This window comes from Taudactylus pleione, unplaced genomic scaffold (assembly GCF_031769625.1).
Source record: "Taudactylus pleione unplaced genomic scaffold, aTauple2 ptg000018l, whole genome shotgun sequence".
Taxonomy (NCBI): domain Eukaryota; kingdom Metazoa; phylum Chordata; class Amphibia; order Anura; family Myobatrachidae; genus Taudactylus; species Taudactylus pleione.
Window position 1 is genome coordinate 19,960,934 of NW_028284420.1, and position 21,746 is coordinate 19,982,679.

The 21,746-nt window shown below is 46.1% G+C and overlaps 1 protein-coding gene across 1 annotated transcript in view; it reads left to right on the plus strand.

Annotated features, from left to right (window-relative positions):
- Window positions 1–21,746, plus strand: part of COL20A1 (collagen type XX alpha 1 chain) — a 206,761-nt gene that overhangs the window by 65,089 nt on the left and 119,926 nt on the right. Inside the window, exons 12-18 of the mRNA XM_088442024.1 lie at window positions 2,820–2,949; window positions 3,201–3,343; window positions 3,455–3,578; window positions 3,656–3,792; window positions 4,683–4,815; window positions 6,778–6,917; window positions 7,126–7,258. Of these exons, the coding sequence (XP_088298150.1) occupies window positions 2,820–2,949; window positions 3,201–3,343; window positions 3,455–3,578; window positions 3,656–3,792; window positions 4,683–4,815; window positions 6,778–6,917; window positions 7,126–7,258 (940 nt within the window). The remainder of the gene's footprint in view (window positions 1–2,819; window positions 2,950–3,200; window positions 3,344–3,454; window positions 3,579–3,655; window positions 3,793–4,682; window positions 4,816–6,777; window positions 6,918–7,125; window positions 7,259–21,746) is intronic.

Consider the following 21,746-nt stretch of genomic DNA (forward strand, 5'->3'; position numbering starts at 1 on the left):
AACTTCGCTTCCTGGCTCCCTCACTTTCTCTCCTCAGATCTTCCCTCCATTATCCTAGATGATTTTAATATTCCTATTGACATTCCCACAGAATCCTCTGCAGCTAAACTCCTTACCCTCACCTCTTCATTTGGTTTTGCCCAATGGACCTCATCACCCTCCCATGTGAGTGGGCACTCACTTGACCTGGTCTTTACTCACCGTTGTGATATTTCTGGTTATTCCAATTCCCCATTCCTCCTCTCTGACCATCACCTTCTCTCTTTTAACCTATCCCTCTCTCCTTCCCCTCCTCTAACTCCTAAGGCTACCATTACTAAGCGTAATATTGAGGCTATTGACAATGTTGCCTTTTCTTCCCTCTCTCCTACCCTTTCTCTCTCCTGTCCTGAACAAGCTACTTCCCTGTACAATTCCTCCCTTACTTCTGCTCTTGACTCTGTTGCTCCGGCAATAACTACTCACCCTCGCAGATCCACACCACAACCCTGGCATTCCAAATGCACCAGATACCTGCAAAAATGTTCAAGAATTGCCAAGCGTCAGTGGAGAAAATCACGCTCTAAGGCTGACTTTCTCCATTTCAAATTTATTCTCTCTTCCTACAGTGCTGCCCTGTCTCTCTCCAAACAAACATATTTCAAGAACCTCATCTCCTCCCAGTCCTCAAACCTCCGTGTCTCTTTGCCATTTTCAACTCCCTCCTCTGCCCTTCCCCTCCTCGCCTCCCCTCCTCACTCTCTGCCCTTGACTTTGCCACTTACTTTACATCTAAAATTGACTCCATACATGAGGAAATCATATCCCATCAGACCCTCAATACTCCTCCCCCTCCTTGCCCTGACTACCCCTCCCCTTCTGTCTCACCAACTCTGACATCCTTCTCCCCTGCTTCTGGAGAGGAAGTCATGGCCCTCATCCAATCCTCCCCTCCTTCCATCTCCCCTCTTGACCCTATCCCTTCCCGTCTCCTCTCCTACCTGTCTCCTTCTGCCTGTAACCATCTGGCTCACCTCCTTAATCTCTCCCTATCATCTGGCACTGTCCCTTCTGCATTCAAACATGCCCTTGTCTCCCCCATTCTTAAAAAAAAATCTACCCTTGATCCTAACATACTTTCCAACTATCGACCCATCTCTCTTCTCCCTTTTGCTTCCAAACTCCTTGAGCGTATTGTCTGCAACCGCCTTACCACCTTTCTTTCCTCCCACTCCCTCCTTGACTCATTTCAATCTGGCTTCCGTTCTCTCCACTCCACTGAAACTGCCCTCTCGAAAGTCAGCAATGACCTCCTTGCTCCCAATCAAAGGGCCACTACTCTCTGCTCATTCTCCTTGACCTCTCTGCTGCGTTTGACACTGTAGACCACCCTCTCCTCCTGCAAATCCTTTACTCTCTCGGTTTACATGGCACTGCCCTCTCCTGACTTTCCTCCTACCTCTCTGATCGTTCCTTCTCTGTGTCCTCGCATGACTCCTCCTCCCCCCCACTTCCACTAACAATAGGAGTTCCCCAAGTTTCTGTTCTTGGACCTCTCCTTTTCTTTCCTCTTTAGGTGAACTCATTAACTCCTTTGACCTCCAATATCATCTCTATGCTGATGACACTCAAATTTACCTATCCACCCCCTCGCTCCTTACCCGTATCTCCAACTGTCTCTCTGCTGTCTCTTCATGGATGTCCCAGCGCTTTTTTAAACTTAACATGTCTAAGACTGTGCTGATCATCTTCCCACCCTCTTCCACTTCATCACTTCCCACAATTTCATTATCCATTGATGGCACAAAGTGCGCTGTCTTGGAGTTATCTTAGAATCCTCCCTCTCCTTTAAACCACACATTCAGCACTTCTCGCATTCCTGCCGTTTCCACATAAAAAATATCTCCAGGATTAGACCTTTTCTCACCCAGGATGCCACTAAAACCCTCATCCACTCACTGGTCATCTCCAGATTGGACTACTGTAACCTTCTCCTAGCTGGCCTCCCAGTCTCTCGCCTCTCTCCACTACAATCTGTTCTCAATGCTGCTGCTCGGCTCAGCTTCACTTCCAGAAGTTCTACATCTGCTTCCCCTCTCCTTCAAGCCCTACACTGGCTCCCCTTCCCCTTCAGATGCCAATTCAAGGTTCTTACACTCGCCTACAAAGCCCTCACCAAATCCTCTCCCGCATACATTTCTGACCTTCTCTCCCTTCACACTCCCACCCGTCCACTTCGCTCAACAAATGCATGCCGCCTCTCTTGCCAACTGATTACTTCCTCCCACTCCCGCATCCAAGATGTTGCCCGTGCTGCTCCCTACCTTTGGAATGCTCTCCCTCTCCCCATCAGACTCTCTCCACCTCTCTACAAATCTTCAAACGGGCTCTCAAGACCCACTACTTCATCAAGGCCTTCCAGCACTCATCCTAACCCACCTCATGCTCTTTCCTCCCTATCTTCCCCTGCTCTCACGAGCAGGGACCTCTTCCCTCATGTTCTTCTCTTTACATTTTCTTCTACTCTTTAATCCCCATAAGGGCACCTAACATGTGACTGATAACTCCCGGCTGCTTATTGTGAATGCTTTAATCGCTATTGTCCTGTCCTGTACAGTAATGTACTGTAAGTTACTTGTTTCTTGTTCACCTATTAGTTCTATGTACTATGTAAGGCGCTGCGGAACGCTTGTGGCACCATATAAATAAAGGATAATAATAATAATACCATAACTTTAATTAATCACCCATGTGTTATTCTCCGTCTGCTCCATGTCTGTCTATTTACAGTCCATTCTCTGTCTCAGAATTGCTTCCTTTATCCTATTATTTCTTTTCAGGTAGTGTTAGATGGAGATACTACTTCTGCTGTTCTTGTGAATTTGACCTCTCGTACAGATTACCTGGTGTCGGTGTTCCCCATTTATGTCAGTGGTGTTGGCACAGGACTTCGTGGAATCACCTCTACCTGTGGGTGCCCACTCAACAAACATCTCAATGGTTGCAGTTTTCTGCAATACTAAACAATGCTTGAGATACTAGACCATGCTTTGCAATACTAAACCATTCTATACAATGTTAAAAATGATTTGCATGCTATTTAATGTCCTGTGCAATGCTCTTATAACTGGTGGTCAGTTTCTGCAAGCTCCTGTCCTTACTCTTGTGCTGACCATACATAATCTGTTAGCTTCACAATTATTTGTTAATCTTGTCTCCAGTGCCAATCTCCTCTCCCCGTGCTCTTACGGTGGATCAGGTGGAAGACTCCTCCATGCAGTTACACTGGCAGCCATCAGAAGGAGCCATGCACTACCTGGTGACGTACTCATCAGATACTGACCAGGGGGTAGAAGTGAAAGAGGTAATTCTTAATGTTCCATTTCATGGATTTGGCTAGCACTTTCTTCACTGTCTTACATTGTCCTCACATCAGTAAAATGGGACATATTTAACACAAACTGTTTTTTTCCAGATTAAGGTGGAAGACACAAAGGTACTTTTGTCTGGTTTGTCACCGAGCACCTTGTACAGTGTGATCGTGTTAGCTGTATCTGGAGATGAGTCCAGTGACCCTGTCACAGTGCAGCAAATGACAGGTAATTTCTGAAATCTGAGAAGTTCCAGGCCACAGTAGAAAAGAATTATGTCCATAGTAACTTTAAATGTTTTGCAGAACCCACACTCCGAAATCTACACTTCACAAATGTCACTCATAGCGTTGTCACTGTGCATTGGGAGGTGATGCCTAGCGTCGGACCACTCCAGCGTGTCTCATACGTACCTCACACAAGTATCACTGATAGCAGAGAGGTTAGTGTACAGAGTGTCAGCCCTGTGGTGTAAAACACAGACTAAATCCAATTCTTAACCATGTTCCTGTTACCAATGCAAGGAGCAGTGTTTGCTGTATGCAAATGAGGCTTAACTAAATTACATAAAATCATATTTGAGCAAAGATGATATCAGGAGGCCCCAGGAACTACTCACAGCTAATCCTTGCGTGACAGACTCAATGCTCCTAAATTATCCATTGCCAAAGGTGACACTGTTAATATTGTGAGTCATCCAGCTCTGGAAATGACACAAGGGCTGTTCCCAAATGCTGTACTTCTAAATGTGCACAAAACTTTAACCCTTTGCTGCAAATCCACTTGTTATAAATCTTGATCCATCATATGGATCATGGGGGGCATATCTGAAAATTTAGTGTTCAACCTTAAATAGTCTTTCATCAATGTTTTCCCATATATTTAGCATATAGGGGTATGAACGCCTATTACAGTTTGCATCAGCTAGCAGTAAGAAATGTCACTCTCTCTGCTTTTTCTCAAAATAAGGCTTACCTCCTGAGGATGGATAGCATAGGGACTATGTGGCTCTCTTTCTGCCATAATGATATGTGAAGGTGTCTTTTTCACCACTTTCCTAATATGGTAAGGAGCAGATGACATAGTTGCAACCCCTGAAGGTCACTATAAATGACCCTAACTATCACCACCAGTGTTGGTACATTTATCTGCTTGTGTTTACCAGACTATAACCTTGCTTTCATTATTTGTTGTTTTCCAGGCTATGCTAAATATATATTTTGAAAAATATAAATGAAAAGGAATACTAGGAAATGTTGTGAATTTGCACTTCCTCAAGCCCCTCTTTCTATTGTTCATTTCAATATCAGTCAGATTGTTTGTGATTTGCAGGTTGAAGTCCCTGTTGGTAGCTCATCCGTGACCTTGAGGTCATTGACCTCGCAAACTCTGTACACTGTCACTGTTACGTTCACACAAAGAGGACCAAAGACCATGTCTCTTCTGAGCGGGAACATTACAACCTGTAAGTGGCAGGATGAAAAACTTACCCAGAGAAATCTGTCTAATGCCCAATTTATACACTTATATTGGCACCGCCAAGATCCTGTAGCAGCTGTGCCCTTGGCTGTTAAACCAGTCTGCCCTTGCTCTTGCTTGAAGCTATTATAATTTCAGAGACATTGGTTAGGGAAATATCTTGACTCAAGGCACATTGGTCAATTACTGTTAATTACAGAGCTTGGAATGCCATTTTTAATGGAAGATACACTAGGCCTTGAGGGACAAAGGTGATTCGCCCATCAAAGGCACAGACATATGGCTGAGTGCAGCCCTGTCCTTGGGTTTTGTGTATCAATGTGATTATTATTCTGTAACCTGCTTTCAACCAGTGAGTCAACCTGCTTATATGTCAGGCAACTGCAAGGGAACTCTATCTTCAGATGACTTATTTTTTTGTATGCATTACATCTCTTCCTGCAACCTCTTACTAGCTATGTTGGACTAAATTTAGGTAGGAGCAGGCCCCTGGGCCTGTCACTTACTTTTAACTCAAGGGGTTTGAAGAATCATCTAATTTCAGAGCACATGTGAAACATGTGGTGTAAAAATGGGCATGTTCTAAAGTTTTGACCTGTAGTGTACTGTGCTGCTTTCAAATACAACTGTAGCCAGAGCAGAGAGCTGAGCTGTATTATATTCCACTGCATTAAAAAAAATTATTCTGCCTTATGATATAAACATATGGGATGTAGTCAGGAAGCCGACTGTCTAAAGGCCGACCGCCGGCTTCCCGACTGTCTAATCCCGGCAAAGTACTAATGACAGGCGTCGAAATCCCGATGCCTGTCATTAGACTTACTCCGGGAGACTGACTCCCGGCATACCGAACGAAGTTGCACCGGGCGCGGACAGCCGCGCGCGCGGGGGGGGGGTAGGTTTTAGGGAGCTCCCGGGGGGACTTAGGGTTAGGCACCCCCCCAGGAGGGTTAGGTTTAGGCTAGGGGAATTAGGCACCCCAGGGGGGAGGTTAGGGTTAGGGGGATGCAATCGGGAAGCCGGCTGACATTTTACCGACAGCCGGCTTCCCGACTGTCATATCCCGGCGAGGGTGAAATATCCGGCGTCTAGATGTAGACGCCGCTCATTTCACCGACACCAGGAGACTGGCGCCCAGCATCCCGATTGAAGGGATGCAGGGCGCCGCGAGCGGACAGCCGCGTGGGGGGGGTGGGTTAGGTTTAGGGCTCCCGTGGGGGACTTAGGGTTAGGCACCCCCCCCGGGAGGTTAGGGTTAGGCTAGGGGGAGGGAGGGTTAGGTTTAGGCACCCCCGGGGGAAAGGTTAGGGTTAGGCACCCACCCGGGGGACTTAGGTTTAGGCAGCGGGGAAGGGGGGGGATTAGGGTTAGGCACTTGGGGGGGAGGTTAGGGTTAGGCACCCCTAAGGGAGGGTTAGGGGGGTAGGTTAGTTAATACTTACCATGCAGCCGACGGTATTTCATACTGATTCCGTGTTAGGCACCCCCCCTCCAGTAGTCTTAGATTTAGGCTGCGAGAATGACGGGTTAGGGTTAGGCACTTAGATGGGAGGTTAGGGCTAGGCACTTGGGGGGGAGGTTAGAGTTAGGCACCTCTAAGGGAGGGTTAGAGTTAGGGGGGAAAATAGGGTTAGTATACTTACCTTATTAGCTATCGGGATCTTCACCTCTGCCGGGCGGTATTATCTACTACACCCAAACATAGAAGGCAGTCAAGAAGATGCAATATATCTTGCAAATGTTGTAGGAGAACGACTACATTTCATGATCTGAAGGTGAAAAATCCTGTTAACCACATACGGCAGCACGTTTGAATTTGTAACTGAATATACAAAAAAAAAAGCAAACCGCTGTTCTCTTTAACATGGTGCACTATCGTTCTTCTCTAATTAAAATATTATTTGTATGTTCCTGTTTTATTTCCGTGTTTGAATGCAATGGAGTGCAGTGAAGGTTCCGCCTCCTAGTGGTGTAAAAGTGGCAGATCTCTCTGATAACAGAGCCACAGTGTCATGGGATCCAGGTGCTGATGATGTGACTTCATACCTGATCAAGTGGATTCCTCTGAGTGGGGGTAGACTAAATCAGGTACCATACCTAGATATTCATGTGCTTGTCGATTGTTAGAATCTGTCTGATGTAGTAAGCACTCATTTGTGTGGCCCCACATTAAAGTCCTCAGCCCTGAAGTGACTGGTCGGGCTTGGTTCCAACTATGAAAGTGGGACACCATGCTTTGAAACTATGTGCCTGACTTGTACAATAACCCGATCTCTTGTTTATCCTTACCTAACAGATGTCCACCTCTGGCAAAGAACACATAGCTATCCTTTCTGACTTGGAGTACAGCACTGAGTACCAAGTGTCCATCTCTGCGAGGTACACAGATGGATCACAGAGCGATGCGTCTTCACTACGCTACAACACAGGTGACCACACACTAGAGCTATGCTTAGTAATATGCTTCAAGGGAAAAATACTAAGAACGAAGACCCTTTAAAATGCTGCAGTAGACTTTTGTACCACCAGATGGTGATGCAGGTGTAGAGTGTTGATCGATGACAATTAAAGGGAACATTGGGCACGATTAATACAGTGCTTGTGTTATATATGTGCTATGAATATATCAAATATAGGATCTGTTATTTGTCAAAAATTAAGGCTATCTATCAGCTAGGAACATCCCTTTGCCCCTATGACAGTCTCGATGACTGTACACAATACACAGAACATTACAGTGATCGATATACAATACAGGTAGCTTTACAGTGATCGTTATATAATGCACAGAGCATTGTAGTTACTTATATGCACTACGGAATCATTCTAGTGACCAGTATACAATGCACAGAGCATTCTAGTGACTGTTAAACATGGAGAATTTCAGTGACCAATATACAATAAAGGAATCATTCTAGTGACCAATATACAACATACAGAGCATTCTAGTAACTGATATGCAATACATAGTGCATTCTAGTAACAGATAAACAATACTGAGTGCATTCTAATAACAGATATACAATACAAGGAGAAGTCTAACAACGTACATACATACAGTTGAGGAGTCATTTTTGTGATGGATACACAATACAGTGACCATTCTAGTGACCAATATCCAACACAGAGGCTGATTACATCCAGTCTCGGTATGGTTATTCAGATTGGATCACAAAGCTGCAGACGCGTGCAACCGGTCGATGTTTGCGTACTGCGCATGCATCGCAGTGCGCTAGCCGGCCACTGCGATTGGGTATGCGAACACGCAGCAGAACAAAGAAATGATTGACAGGAAGCACCATTTGGGGGTGGTTGAAGGAACGCAGACGTGCCTGCGTTACAGGGGCGTGTATAATTAATCCCCTGCGATGGCATATGCAGCCAGAGGTGTAGATGGTGACAAGTTTGGTAGTCTGTGAGTCAGGGTCAGCACAACCACACCTGTGCTTATGTGTCCGACGTTACTCGATGTTACTAATGTTTCTCTTGGCTTGCAGATGTATGTAATGGAAAGTGGGCAGCTTCATACAGTGGTGGGCGTCTTGGTATAGCGCTGCGATTGCACTGCGTTCGTATTCATTTGCATATTTTCGCAGCAAGCAGGTGCATGCAATTGCAGACTTGCGATATGTGCTGAATCAGGTCCTAAGTACCATTCTGTGAACATACCTCTTAGTGTTTTAGAATAGTGACCTGGACTAGCTGACTGTTATTTCTGTTTCCCTTCGGTGCCCTATGGTGAATGGGAGATGTCTTTCATAGTTTTTATTAGTAAGTATGCAAATAATTGTAATTTGTGGAGAGAGATGGCCTTCGGTAATTCATTATAATAGATATTTAATGAAACAAATGGCATGTAATTGGTCTACTAAGGCCCAGATTTATCAACGAGTGATATTCTTTTTTTTTTTTTTTTTAATCACTCGTTATTCATTTTAAATAGTGCTCCTAACTGTCATATGTTTGAAAAATTACATTTAGGAGCTGATTGGTTGGAGCACCTTTTTAAGATTACGAATGAGTGATAACAAGAATATCACTCATTGATAAATCTGTCTAATCGACATGATATTTTTAAAAACTTCTTCCGGATATGCCGAAATAGCAAACTGTATTTTTTTTTTTTTTAAATTACACCTGTGCATTTTAGGCAATTTTTTGTACTGTAGGTTTTCAGCCATGGGAAATCACACACCTGGGCAGTTGCAGAGTGAGTACTACCAAAGCCGTAACTAGACTTTTTGGTGCCCTGTGCCAGAAAGAGCATTGGCATCCCCCCTATATTTAAAATAGGGTCATAATGCAGAAGATGCTGGGGATAAAATAAGAGGAAGCTACAAGAGAGAATGATAATAAATAGAAAATTGACAGGCCCAAGCTGCGCCCCCTGTCCTGTGGTGCCCTGTGCCATTGGACAGGTCGCACCACCCTAATTACGGCCCTGAGTACTACTATACCAGTTTGTGTAGCATAACTTGTATAAAATCACTATGCTAGCACCATAACAGAGCTTTAATGTGCCCTATGCCGGTCCCGTCTCTTTAGAGCATGACATTGCCTATAAGGGGCGGGGCCAGCCAGTACCCAAAATGCTCCGAGCAGCTGTACACCAGGTAGGTAGTATGTCTGCCTGTACCGTTACTGGCTGCAGGGTGCTGTTCCTGGCACCCTGTTAGCCAGAAGCAAGGGCCGTAGAGCAGCAGAGGTGTTGCCCACTTATCCCTGCATGGCGGCACTGGACGCACAGCCCTACTTATGGCCCTACGCTCTGCACATGCCCAGGAAGTGCAACTATGCATATACAGACTATAGTTCTCTGTGGTGTTCATGAGAGGGGTGGCCAGTGTGATTAGGCTTCTCTAGCACACATAGGCGATGAAGTCAGGGGTGGATGTATCAAACTTTTGAGAGAGACAAAGTGGAGAAGTTGCCCATAGTAACCAATCAGCTTCTACTATAACTATCATTTTATAGACTGTGCTAGATAGCAAAACTCCTGATTGGTTGTTATGGGTAACTTTCCCAGTTTCTCTCACTCAGGTTTGATACATTTCCCCTTGAATGAGATATATGAAAAAGGGACCTCCCACCAAGTCTCCTCCCCTTTGGTAGCGTTCTCCAGGTGAGTAATCTCAGGGGCTAATTAAGTGATTACAGTGAGTATATATGTTTGTCTGTTTGCTCAGTATTTATGTTCCTGATGAGGGGTATCCCCCGAAACCGGTAACGTCCTGAGTGCCGACTCTTCTTTGGATTGATATACTAGGTGTGTGCCCCCTAGGAGGTCACCGGGGCGAGTAATTCTCATTACACTTGTATAGCCTTTTTTTTTTTTTTAACCAAGGTCGTCTTATAAGATTGCCTTGTAGACCACATTAGTCTTTTCTTCTCCTGACGTCAACACGAAAATATTTAGTTTTGTGACACGCAAAAGGGTCAAATAAAGATGTTCATTTAGGTCCACTCCAGCCATGTTGAGTGTCTGTCACTGTGCTTTATTTATTGTGATGCCAAAGCAGACTCTTACTGGGAATTGGACTCGTTTAAAATTAAAGAATCATTTCTCACATAAATGAAATAGGGACACACATAAAAGGGAAAAACTGTATCAGTAAATAGGGCTCACATCAATTTTATCTGGAGAACAAGATAATACATATCAATCTCTACATGGTATAAAATAAAGTCCATCGTTGTTATATATCTTTAATGGTTTAGGCAGCCTAAGCCAAGAAGGCGCATAGACGTCCATTTTGTCATTGACTTTCTTCTGTAAAATCATCACTGCTCAGCTCCCTTTTGTCATACATTGTTTCAAACACCTAAACTTTCCTCGACAATTACTCTATAGAGTAGTGAAAACTGCATTAAAATCCATCTAGTGGTTCTCGAGATTAGCCTGAACAAACAGACAGACACCTACCAGGGAATACATATATATATATATTATATCGATCGACTGTGTATGTGTGTGTGTGTGTGTGTGTGTGTATATATATATATATGTATGTATATATATATATATATATATATATATATATATATATATAAATAATTGAAAAAAGAGCGCACTCACCAGGCTTTTTCAAAAAATGAAAGGTATACTCAGCAGTTTATTACATCATGTAGGCATAGATGGTCGACGTTTCGGTCCACGCAGGGACCTTTCTCAAGACCAACGACATGCGCAGCAACCACACATAGTGAAGATGAAACCCCACACTAACACCTATGTGCCCATATATACCCATAACAACACCTGCAGCATAATTAACAACCGGAAGTAACCATCTCCAAGCACCAGCATAGTTATAACAACATCTCATATTAGCCTTAATATATCAACATCTTAGTATGTCACATACCTAGTGCGGCCATTCACCCTATAACCCATCTAGATCAGGTACAGCCACGCGCTGCTCAAAACATCGCGGCTTACTCCCCGCAGTCTCACTGAAAACGAACAACCAGGAAGTCCAACACCACGCGGCTATGAGGAGTGGAACGCATAACCTGACAACTGAACAGGCTTGCGTTCCACCAGCATGAGGTGCCGATCACATGATCAATCACATTGAGAGATTAGGAACACATAACTAAACAACAGTTAGCGTTCTACAATATCATGGCAGTCCCCTGGTCCATTAACTATGAACCAGAAAACCTGGAGTGCAGAGCCCAATAAGAGCTCCCATTTAGCGTTACATCACTTATAACTAGGGTCCAGAGCACATAGGTGTCAGTGAACACACCCATTAATTACCATTTGATACCTCCAGTATGAAAATACAATACATATAAATATTAAAAACAAAAAACACATACAGTACAATTAACCCGATCACCAGCTGTTTTAAAGCAAAAAAACTAATAATAATGCCGAATTCAAACAACTCAGGTATTAATCTGAACGATAAGCCCTTAGAGAAAAATAGAAAAATAATTCATCTCATTAAGACCTTTGGGAGCCACTGTTCCTAAATGGTGTATCCACCACGCTTCTTTCTTTAATAACTCCAAGCCACGGTCACCACCCCTTGACAATGGGGGTATCCAATCTATCATCATACAACGTAATGTTGCCAACTGGTGATTTTCCTTGAGGAAATGTAACGCCACGGGTTTATCAGTAGAGCTACTATTATAGGCCAAATGAATTGATGATCTATGTTGGTTCATCCTTTCACGGAAAGTATGTATCGTTTTCCCGATGTACATCAGGCCACAGGGACACATCAACAAATAGACCACATGATCCATAAGGCAGGTCAGCCGATATCGGAGGTAAATCTTTCTCCCAGTATGTGGGTGACTAAAATACTTCCCCACTATCATTGCTCGACAAGTTGTACATCCGAGACATCTATAACAGCCTTTCTTTTGCGATAACCAGTTATCATCTCTGCATATTACAGGTTGCATATTAGGTCTCAATAGGGCTTCCTTTAAATTGGGTCCCCTTTTCACACTTAATAGTGGTCGATGTCCTTGTAATTTCTTAAACGCAGAGTCACTGGTTACCAACGGCCAATGCCTTTTCACCATTCTCTGTACTGCTTTCAGGCTGGTGTCACAACGAGTATTAAGAATCAATCTGTTAGAAATATGCTTCGCAGACCCACCTTCTTTGGATCCCATATGAAATTACCTTTTAGCTCTGGTGAGGCACCTTTTTACCACCTTGGGACGATAGCCCCTCTCATTAAATCGCTGTTTACACTCCTCCAGTTGTATCTCAGCTCTAGAATTGTCAGAGTTGTTCCTCAATATACGTAAAAATTGAGATATAGGTAAATTCGATTTGAGTGAATCTGGATGGTGACTTGTGGCCCACCATAACATATTTCTGTCAGTGGGCTTCCTATACAACGTGAATTCAAGTGTGCACCCTGTTTTCAACACAGTAACATCCAAAAAATTGATAGTTGCTGTGTCAATCGATGCTGTGAATTTTATAGGGCTATTCAAATCATTGAAAGGTTTAACCATAATGTTAAATGATTCAGCATCTTTCCCCCATATCAAAAATACATCATCTATGAATCGACGAAAGTATAGTATATCTTCAGAAAATTCTTGCAAAATATATTTATGCTCAAATCTGTTCATGTAGATATTAGCATATGCGTGTGCGATATTCGATCCCATGGCAATTCCCACAATTTGGATATAGTACTCCCTGTGATACATGAAATGGTTACACCTTAATACTTTACCCAAGAGCTCACACATGAACTCAATTGGTGGACCATTATAAGGGCCCCGTACAAGGGCCTCCCTAACGGGCTCTATCCCATCATCATGTGGTATAGAGGTGTATAGGGATACTACATCCAAAGTAGCCAATAAAGCATCCTGGGGCAAGGATTCAATCGAATTTAAATCTTTCAAAAAATTACCTGTATCTCAAAGATAGGTCTTAGTAGATTGTACTAAAGGCTGTAGATAGCGATCAAGAAACCGCGCAATTGGCTGTAAAATTTACCCCCTGGCAGATATTATAGGTCTGCCAGGTGGGTCTATCATCGATTTATGCACCTTTGGAAGAGTGTAAATGACAGGGCAAACAGGAAAATCCACAGTTAAAAATTCAGCCGTACTCTCATCGATCCACCCACACTTAAGGGCTGTATCAATGAGATCATCAACCTCTTTCTTAATGCGAATCATTGGGTTATATTCTAACCTTGAATATGTACAGATGTCAGCCAGTTGTTTTTTTATTTCAGCATCATATTTCTCAAAATCCTGTATAACCACTGCCCCACCCTTATCAGCATTTCTTATTACTATAGAGGTATTATTGCGTAAAGATTTTAAAGCTGTCTTTCATCAAATCTCAGATTATCAAACTTTTTCTTATTCTCAGCAGCATCAATTTTTACATCATGGTCCACCATTCTCAAAAACGTCTTTAAACTAGGATTCGTAGAAATTGGATCAAAAGTACTACTTTTACTAAAAGATTTATTAATCCTATTGTCAATATTAATTTCTCTCTTCTCTTTCTTATCAAAATATTCACAAAGCCTACGCTTACGGACGATTTTAAACAAATCAATTGACCACCGGAAATCATCAAATGACTAAGTTGGGACAAAGGAGAGGCCCTTAGAGAGCAAAGAATATTCAGATGGGCTCAGGTGTTTAGACAAATTGAAGATCAACTCTTCAACCCCCTCCTTCCTTTGCCCCTGCCTCTTCCTACCCCCTCTTCTATGGTGCGGCCTCTTCCTCCTACTACTTTTTGACCCCCTCTCTTTGACCTTGTACTTGGTCCTAAAAAAGAGGACCCAGATGGGGGGAGCCCTTCCGTTGTCTCGAACTCGGAAGAAGATTGCGTATTTTGGTCGAACTCAATCTCCCTAACCTGACGTCTAAATCTCCTATTCTGTGTGAAGAGCATACGTCTATCTTCTCCAGAGAGCCAACTATAAACGGTATGCCTCTGATAATCAATTTCCACACTTTCCAACTTTTTCCTTTTAAAGGAAACTAAATCACTCTTGAATTTATCTAGCTGAACTTGCATACGCTCTAACCAGTTATCAGATTTATCTGCTGCAAGGATAGGTGTATTTTCTCTCTCAAATTCTTTAATGTCAGACCTGATTTTAACAAGTTCTTGGCTAACTTCCTGAATCACTAGTGTGATCAAATCTAGAGAGCATTTGTTCAAAATCCCACACCACCTCACACAAAACCCAGGATTTCTACGACCTATAGTAGGTACATTTGTTACTCTAAAACCTCTGGGAATACGTTTCTTCCTAACATATTCAGATAAGAACTGCTCATGTAAAACCAGTTCAATCTCTCTTTTCTTTAAACGGTTCAATTTATAGAACACATCAACAGGAGTCTGTGTGGGCAATTGATCGAATTCAAACTGATTAAACAAAACTTTATTGATCTCATCATCGGTCAAGCTGATTTGAATACTTTCAGCCTCACTTAGAGAATCATTATCCACCAGATTGAATCCATGAGCCATAATGTATTACAGAAATCAATTCTACGATCTTACAAATATCAATTTCAAAGCATTCCCCCTTGTTTTTAGAAAAAAACAAAGATCAACACATAACAGCTAAGGTGATCGGGTAAAAAAGAAAAAACTCATAATAACAAAAATTAACCTATAACCCCCCCAAAAAAATCAAAAATATGGTGCTAAAAAAGGCACAAACTCACAAATATGGCAACTACATCTACAGGTCAGCAGTAACCAGAACAATAAAAAATAAAAAAAATCCACCATAGTAATAAATGTCCACTTTAAATCTGTGTTTTCAGGGTGCACACTCAGAGGTCATCTAAATCCAAGATCCTCAGGTATATGTCAGGAATAGAGCAGCACTCACTATTGAACGCACATCCTTGCTGGGGTGCCACACTCAGGCTTGTAAATCCAAAAAGGAGCCAATATAAATAATTGAAAAAAGAGCGCACTCACCAGGCTTTTTAAAAAAAATGAAAGGTATACTCAGCAGATTATTACATCATGTAGTCATAGATGGTCGACGTTTCGGTCCACGCAGGGACCTTTCTCAAGACCAACGACCTGCACAGCATACTGGGAGAAAGATTTACCTCTGATATCGGCTGACCTGCCTTATGGACATGTGATATATTTGTTGATGTGTCCCTGTGGCCTGATGTACATCGGGAAAACGATACATACTTTCCGTGAAAGGATGAACCAACATAGATCATCAATTCGTTTGGCCTATAATAGTGGCTCCACTGATAAACCCGTGGCGTTACATTTCCTCAAGGAAAATCACCAGTTGGCAACATTACGTTGTATGATGATAGATTGGATACCCCCATTGTCAAGGGGTGGTGACCGTGGCTTGGAGTTATTAAAGAAAGAAGCGTGGTGGATACACCATTTAGGAACAGTGGCTCCCAAAGGTCTTAATGAGATGAATTATTTTTCTATTTTTCTCTAAGGGCTTATCGTTCAGATTAATACCTGAGTTGTTTGAATTCGGCATTATTATTAGTTTTTTTGCTTTAAAACAGCTGGTGATCGGGTTAATTGTACTGTATGTGTTTTTTGTTTTTAATATTTATATGTATTGTATTTTCATACTGGAGGTATCAAATGGTAATTAATGGGTGTGTTCACTGACACCTATGTGCTCTGGACCCTAGTTATAAGTGATGTAACGCTAAATGGGAGCTCTTATTGGGCTCTGCACTCCAGGGTTTCTGGTTCATAGTTAATGGACCAGGGGACTGCCATGATATTGTTGAACGCTAACTGTTGTTTAGTTATGTGTTCCTACTCTCTCAATCGGTCTGTGATTGATCATGTGATCGGCACCTCATGCTGGTGGAACGCAAGCCTGTTCAGTTGTCAGGTTATGCGTTCCACTCCTCATAGCCGCGTGGTGTTGGACTTCCTGGTTGTTCGTTTTCAGTGAGACTGCGGGGAGTAAGCCGCGATGTTTTGAGCAGCGCGTGGCTGTACCTGATCTAGATGGGTTATAGGGTGAATGGCCGCACTAGGTATGTAACATACTAAGATGTTGATATATTAAGGCTAATATGAGATGTTGTTATAACTATGCTGGTGCTTGGAGATGGTTACTTCCGGTTGTTAATTATGCTGCAGGTGTTGTTATGGGTATATATGGGCACATAGGTGTCAGTGTGGGTTTTCATCTTCACTATGTGTGGTTGCTGTGCAGGTTGTTGGTCTTGAGAAAGGTCCCTGCGTGGACCGAAACGTCGACCATGTATGACTACATGATGTCATAAACTGCTGAGTATACCTTTCATTTTTTTTAAAAAGCCTGGTGAGTGCGCTCTTTTTTCAATTATTTATATTGGCTCCTTTCTACTTCAGGGTCCACAGGGTGGACCTTGGGGTATAGCTGGATCTGGATCCATGGGCACCACGCAGTTAAAGCTTTGCTGCTCCCAGGATGCACTTGGGTCCGTCCTCCTCTATACCCCGCCCCGGCCACAGGCACCTCAGTTTTAGTTGGTGCCCGGCCGGAGTCGGGTCACCCTGCGCAGTGGGGCTGCATAAGCAGCCCCTAAGCTTTATTCTTTATTTAAAAAAAAAAAAAAGAAGATTTTATTATTTTATTTTTACTGTCTTCAGAGCGGCAGCATCAGACTGTCCATCTGGACGTCTACGCTGCCGCTCCAACAGCCCCGCTGGCGCTGCGACGCCACTACTGATCCGGGGATCGCAGCGGGACCCCGGAGTCAGTGCTAGCGTGGCTCCGGGACCACCCAAGGACTGCTGCCGGACTGAAGGGGCCAGGTAAGCCGCGTGCAGCGCTGTCAGCGCTGCACGCGGGGAAAATGCAGTCTTCATGCTGCCGGTCTCTGGGGACAGACCGGCGGCGCTATTAGCGGCGGCGGGCTCCCCCTCTTCAGGCATACCCCGCGTGTCCGCTGGCCCCCGGGGTGTAAGTACTGGCGGGGAACCGGCTTCCCCGGGGGTTTAGTACTAGCAGGGGAGGCAGCCTTCCCGGCTTCAGCGCTCCTCCCCTCAGCCCAGCGTGCCTTCTCTCATGTGTGCTGGCGTCGCTGGGCTGTTCTCACTCGGGCACTCCTCCTCAGAGCTCTCCGGCGGCCATCTTCCTCAGGCAGCATCGCAGAGCTCCCAGGCAGGCTTCCAGTGGACCAGTCCCCCTGCGTACCTCTCCCCTGATCAGGACAGTGTTCGCAGCGCTATAGCCCTCCCAGACACTGAATCTGGGAGGTTGATTGTAGCGGAAGGTGCAGTGAGTATAACTTCTCTGCATGGTATGTGACTTTTGCTAGTGCTGCTGTCTGTGCTTATTTTCTACTTACTGTCAGCTTTTTACCTATCCCTTTCCTTCTCCTACGGCCCGCAGGTGCATGGGGGAGGGGTGTTCTTTCTGTGTACCTCACTTATATAAATCTACGTATTTGTGAGGTCCGTCACATACTGCGGTGTGCTCCTCAGTACCATATTGTGGGCTGTTTGGGTTGCAAACTTGGGAGTGCGTGGGTGTTATACGCCTTACCTCGTTTCGGTGAGACACTTTTTTTGCAAAAAAGTTTGTGTCATGTCTGATGAGGGGAATGAGCGCTCCGAGGCTCCTGTGTTGTTTTCCTGCCGACGCTGTTCGGCAGGGGTTGACGGGGCAGAATTGTCTGAGGACGGTCTGTGCCAGTTGGTACCTGGACCCTCTAAACCCCCGGTGGCGCAGGATCCTCCGTGGGCAATGTTTACGCAAGTGCTGGCGTCAATCGCGGACCGACTTGCGGTCCCGTCTGCGGCCCCTTCTAGGGCGTTGCCCCAGCCTACCATGCCCCGTTCCCCGGGTGTGACTCGTCTGGTGCAGTCTGCTCCCGGGTCTCAGACTGTGGGTCCTTATGCGGGTTTGCTGGTATACGTGCAAACCCCCACGGTGCCGCAGCAGTCGATGGTACCTTTTCAGGGGTATCCTCAGGCAGTACCCCCGCCTTGGGTGGACGTCCTCTCCAGCTCTGTTCAGAGTCTGGCGGCTTCGTCATCGGCTTTTCAACATATGTTGCACAGTGATTTGCCCCCACGGGCGTCCAAGCGTTCCGTTCCGGCTTCACTGGCGGCTCAGTTCACAGACACGGACGTGTCTTCGGATGACGGGGAGATCCATGAAGACTCTGACTCGGATGCCGGGGCCCAGGAGATGGAGGCTAAGTCTTCCATTAATGTGCCGGCATTGGTTAGGGCGGTGCGGGCCATCCTTCACATTGAGGAGGATGTGCCCGCCCCCAGGTCAAAATACCCAAATTTTAAAAAGGCCAAGGTAGCTTTGACGGTTTTTCCCCTGTCCGATCAATTGACGGATCATATGGCAGGGGCCTGGCAGTTGCCCAGCAAGAGGTTCCAACCGCAGAAGCGGTTGGCTTCAAACTATCCGTTTCCGGAGGCTCATTGCAGGAAGTGGGAAACTCCTCCAGCGGTGGATTCCCACGTTACCCGCTTAATTAAAAGCGCTACGCTGCCTTTGCCGTCGATCTCATCCCTGAAGGATCCCACGGACAGGAAGGTGGAGACTTGTTTGAAGTCTATTTACTCTCTCTCAGGCGCGGTGGCCCGTCCGTCCATGGCCATCTCTTGGGTGGCTAAGGCCATCGAGAGCTGGGCCAATGCTTTGGAGGATACCTTTCCGGAAGATGCTCCGGAGATCCAGAGAGCGTTGATAGGTCAAATGAGGGATGCGGCTTCCTACATTGGGGAAGCATCGTTAGACGCAAGCCTGCTAACCTCTCGGGTGTCGGCTGCAGCTGTGTCGGCGCGTCGGTCCTTGTGGCTGAGGTCTTGGAGAGCTGACGCTGACTCCAAAAAGGGACTGGAGGCCTTACCTTTTAATGGGGAGTTGCTTTTTGGTCCAGACTTGGACAAAATTGTGGACACTCTGGCTAAGTCTAAATCAGCCTTCCTCCCTTCGGCTTCTGCTCCTACCAAGGTACGGAGCTCTGCTTTTCGGTCCTTTCAGGTTCAGGGCAAGGCAAAAGGTCAGTCCTTCCTGAGGCAGTCGACGACCAAGGCCGCTTCTAAGCCCAAGAAGCAGCCCTGGAGTGCCAGGCGCCCTTCTTCCAAGCAGGAAGATAAACCTTCTGCCTGATGGGATGGGCCTCCCTCTGGGGGACCCCAGAGTGAGAGGCCAACTTCTTCTATTTGCCCAGTGCTGGCACAATACCACCACGGATGCCTGGGTTCGAGAAGTGGTCTCCCAGGGGTACGCCCTGTCTTTTCGGCACAGACCGCCCCACCAGTTTTTCTGCACGAGTCCTTCTCAGGATACGACGAAGTCTTTACAGATTCAGGAAGCTATAGAGTCCTTGCTGACAGCAGGGGTCATTGTTCCCGTTCCTCAATTACAACGAGGGACGGGGTTCTATTCTTCTCTGTTTCTGGTGCGGAAACCCAATGGCTCTCATCGCCCTATCCTCAACTTGAAGTCTCTGAACAAATTCCTCAGAGTTCCCAAGTTCAGGATGGAAACGTTACGTTCCATCATTCTGGCGATGGAACCGGGGGATTACATGGTGTCCCTGGATATCCAGGACGCCTACCTCCATGTTCCGATAGCACCTTCGCACCAGCGGTATCTGAGGTTCACTATCCTTCAACACCATTACCAGTTCCGGGCGCTACCCTTTGGTCTCTCCACGGCACCGAGGGTATTCACGAAAATTATGGCGGTCATGGCTGCACATCTTCGGAACCAGAATGTACGGCTACTACCGTATCTGGACGACCTCCTGTTGCTGGCGAGTTCCCCGGAGGTACTGCTTCATCATCTCCACTTGACGGTCGCTTGCCTGCAAGCGCACGGGTGGCTGATAAATTGGAAAAAGTCCTCCCTGATTCCATCTCAGCGGATGGTTCATTTGGGAGCCCTGCTGGATTCTCGGCAGCAAAGGATCTTCCTGACCCCGGAGAAGGTCTCCTCCCTGCAGCTGAGGATACACAGTTGCCTGAGCAGTTGCCGCCTGTCGGTCCATTCGGCTATGAGGGTTTTGGGCTCCATGGTGTCAACATTCGACATGGTGGAATTTGCCCAGTTCCATTCCCGGCCTCTGCAGGGGCTGATTCTATCGGAATGGAACGGGTTACCTCACCGGATCCGCTCTCAGTTGCTGGTGTTGTCCCCGGAGGTTCGGCAGTCTTTGGCTTGGTAGCTTCAGACAGCTCATCTGGTCGAGGGGCGTCCCTTTTGGATCCCGGACTGGGTCCTGCTCACGACGAATGCCAGTCTTCGGGGTTGGGGGGCAGTGACCGGCTCGTTGTCACTTCAGGGTCGTTGGTCTGCGGAAGAAGCTCTTCTTCCCATCAACATTCTGGAACTGCGGGCGGTTTATCGGGCCCTGCAGTCATCCGGTCCCGCTCTTTACGGACGGCCGGTTCAGGTGCAGTCCGACAACGCCACCACGGTGGCGTATATCAACCACCAAGGAGGAACTCGAAGTCGGGCAGCAATGTCGGAGGTGTCTCGCATCCTTGCTTGGGCGGAGTGTCACATTCCAGCGATCTCTGCAGTCTTCATTCCCGGAGTCCTCAATTGGGAGGCGGACTTCCTCAGCCGTCACGACGTGCATCCCGGGGAATGGTCGCTTCACCCAGAGGTGTTTCAGCTACTCGTGGACAGGTGGGGGCTGCCGGAGCTGGACTTGATGGCCTCCCGTCACAATCACAAGTTGCCCGTTTACGGGTCAAGGACAAGAGACGCAGGCGCCAGTCTGGTAGACACGCTGTCGGTGAAATGGACGTTTCACCTGGCGTATCTGTTTCCTCCGATATCCTTACTTCCTCGGGTTCTGCGGAAATTCAAGCAGGACGGCGGCACGCTCGTGCTGGTTGCTCCGGCGTGGCCCAGACGTCCTTGGTACTCCGATCTAAGGTGTCTCTCCATCGACGCTCCGTACCTTCTTCCTCAGTGTCGGGACCTGTTGTCTCAAGGGCCCTGCCTTTACCCGGATCTGGGTCGGCTGTCTTTGACGGCGTGGCTCTTGAGACAGCCGTCTTGAGGTCTAGGGGTTTCTCCAGTTCAGTCATTGGTACCATGCTTAGGGCACGCAAGCCTGCCTCCGCACGGATTTACCACAGGGTGTGGCGCACTTATTTTCAGTGGTGTGAATCCAGAAACTATGATCCTCAGGTGTTCCGGGTTTCCAGAATCTTGGAGTTCCTTCAATCAGGTTTGGACCTCGGCTTACGCCTGGCCTCTCTGAAGGTTCATGTGTCTGCATTGTCCGTGTGGTTTCAGCGACGGATTGCTACACTACCGGATGTTCACACCTTTTTCCAGGGTGTTCTCAGGATACAGCCTCCCTTCGTGCCTCCTGTGGCTCCTTGGGACTTGGCGGTGGTGCTACGGGTCTTGCAGGGTCATCTTTTTGAGCCTCTTGAGGCGGTGGACCTCAAGTGGCTGA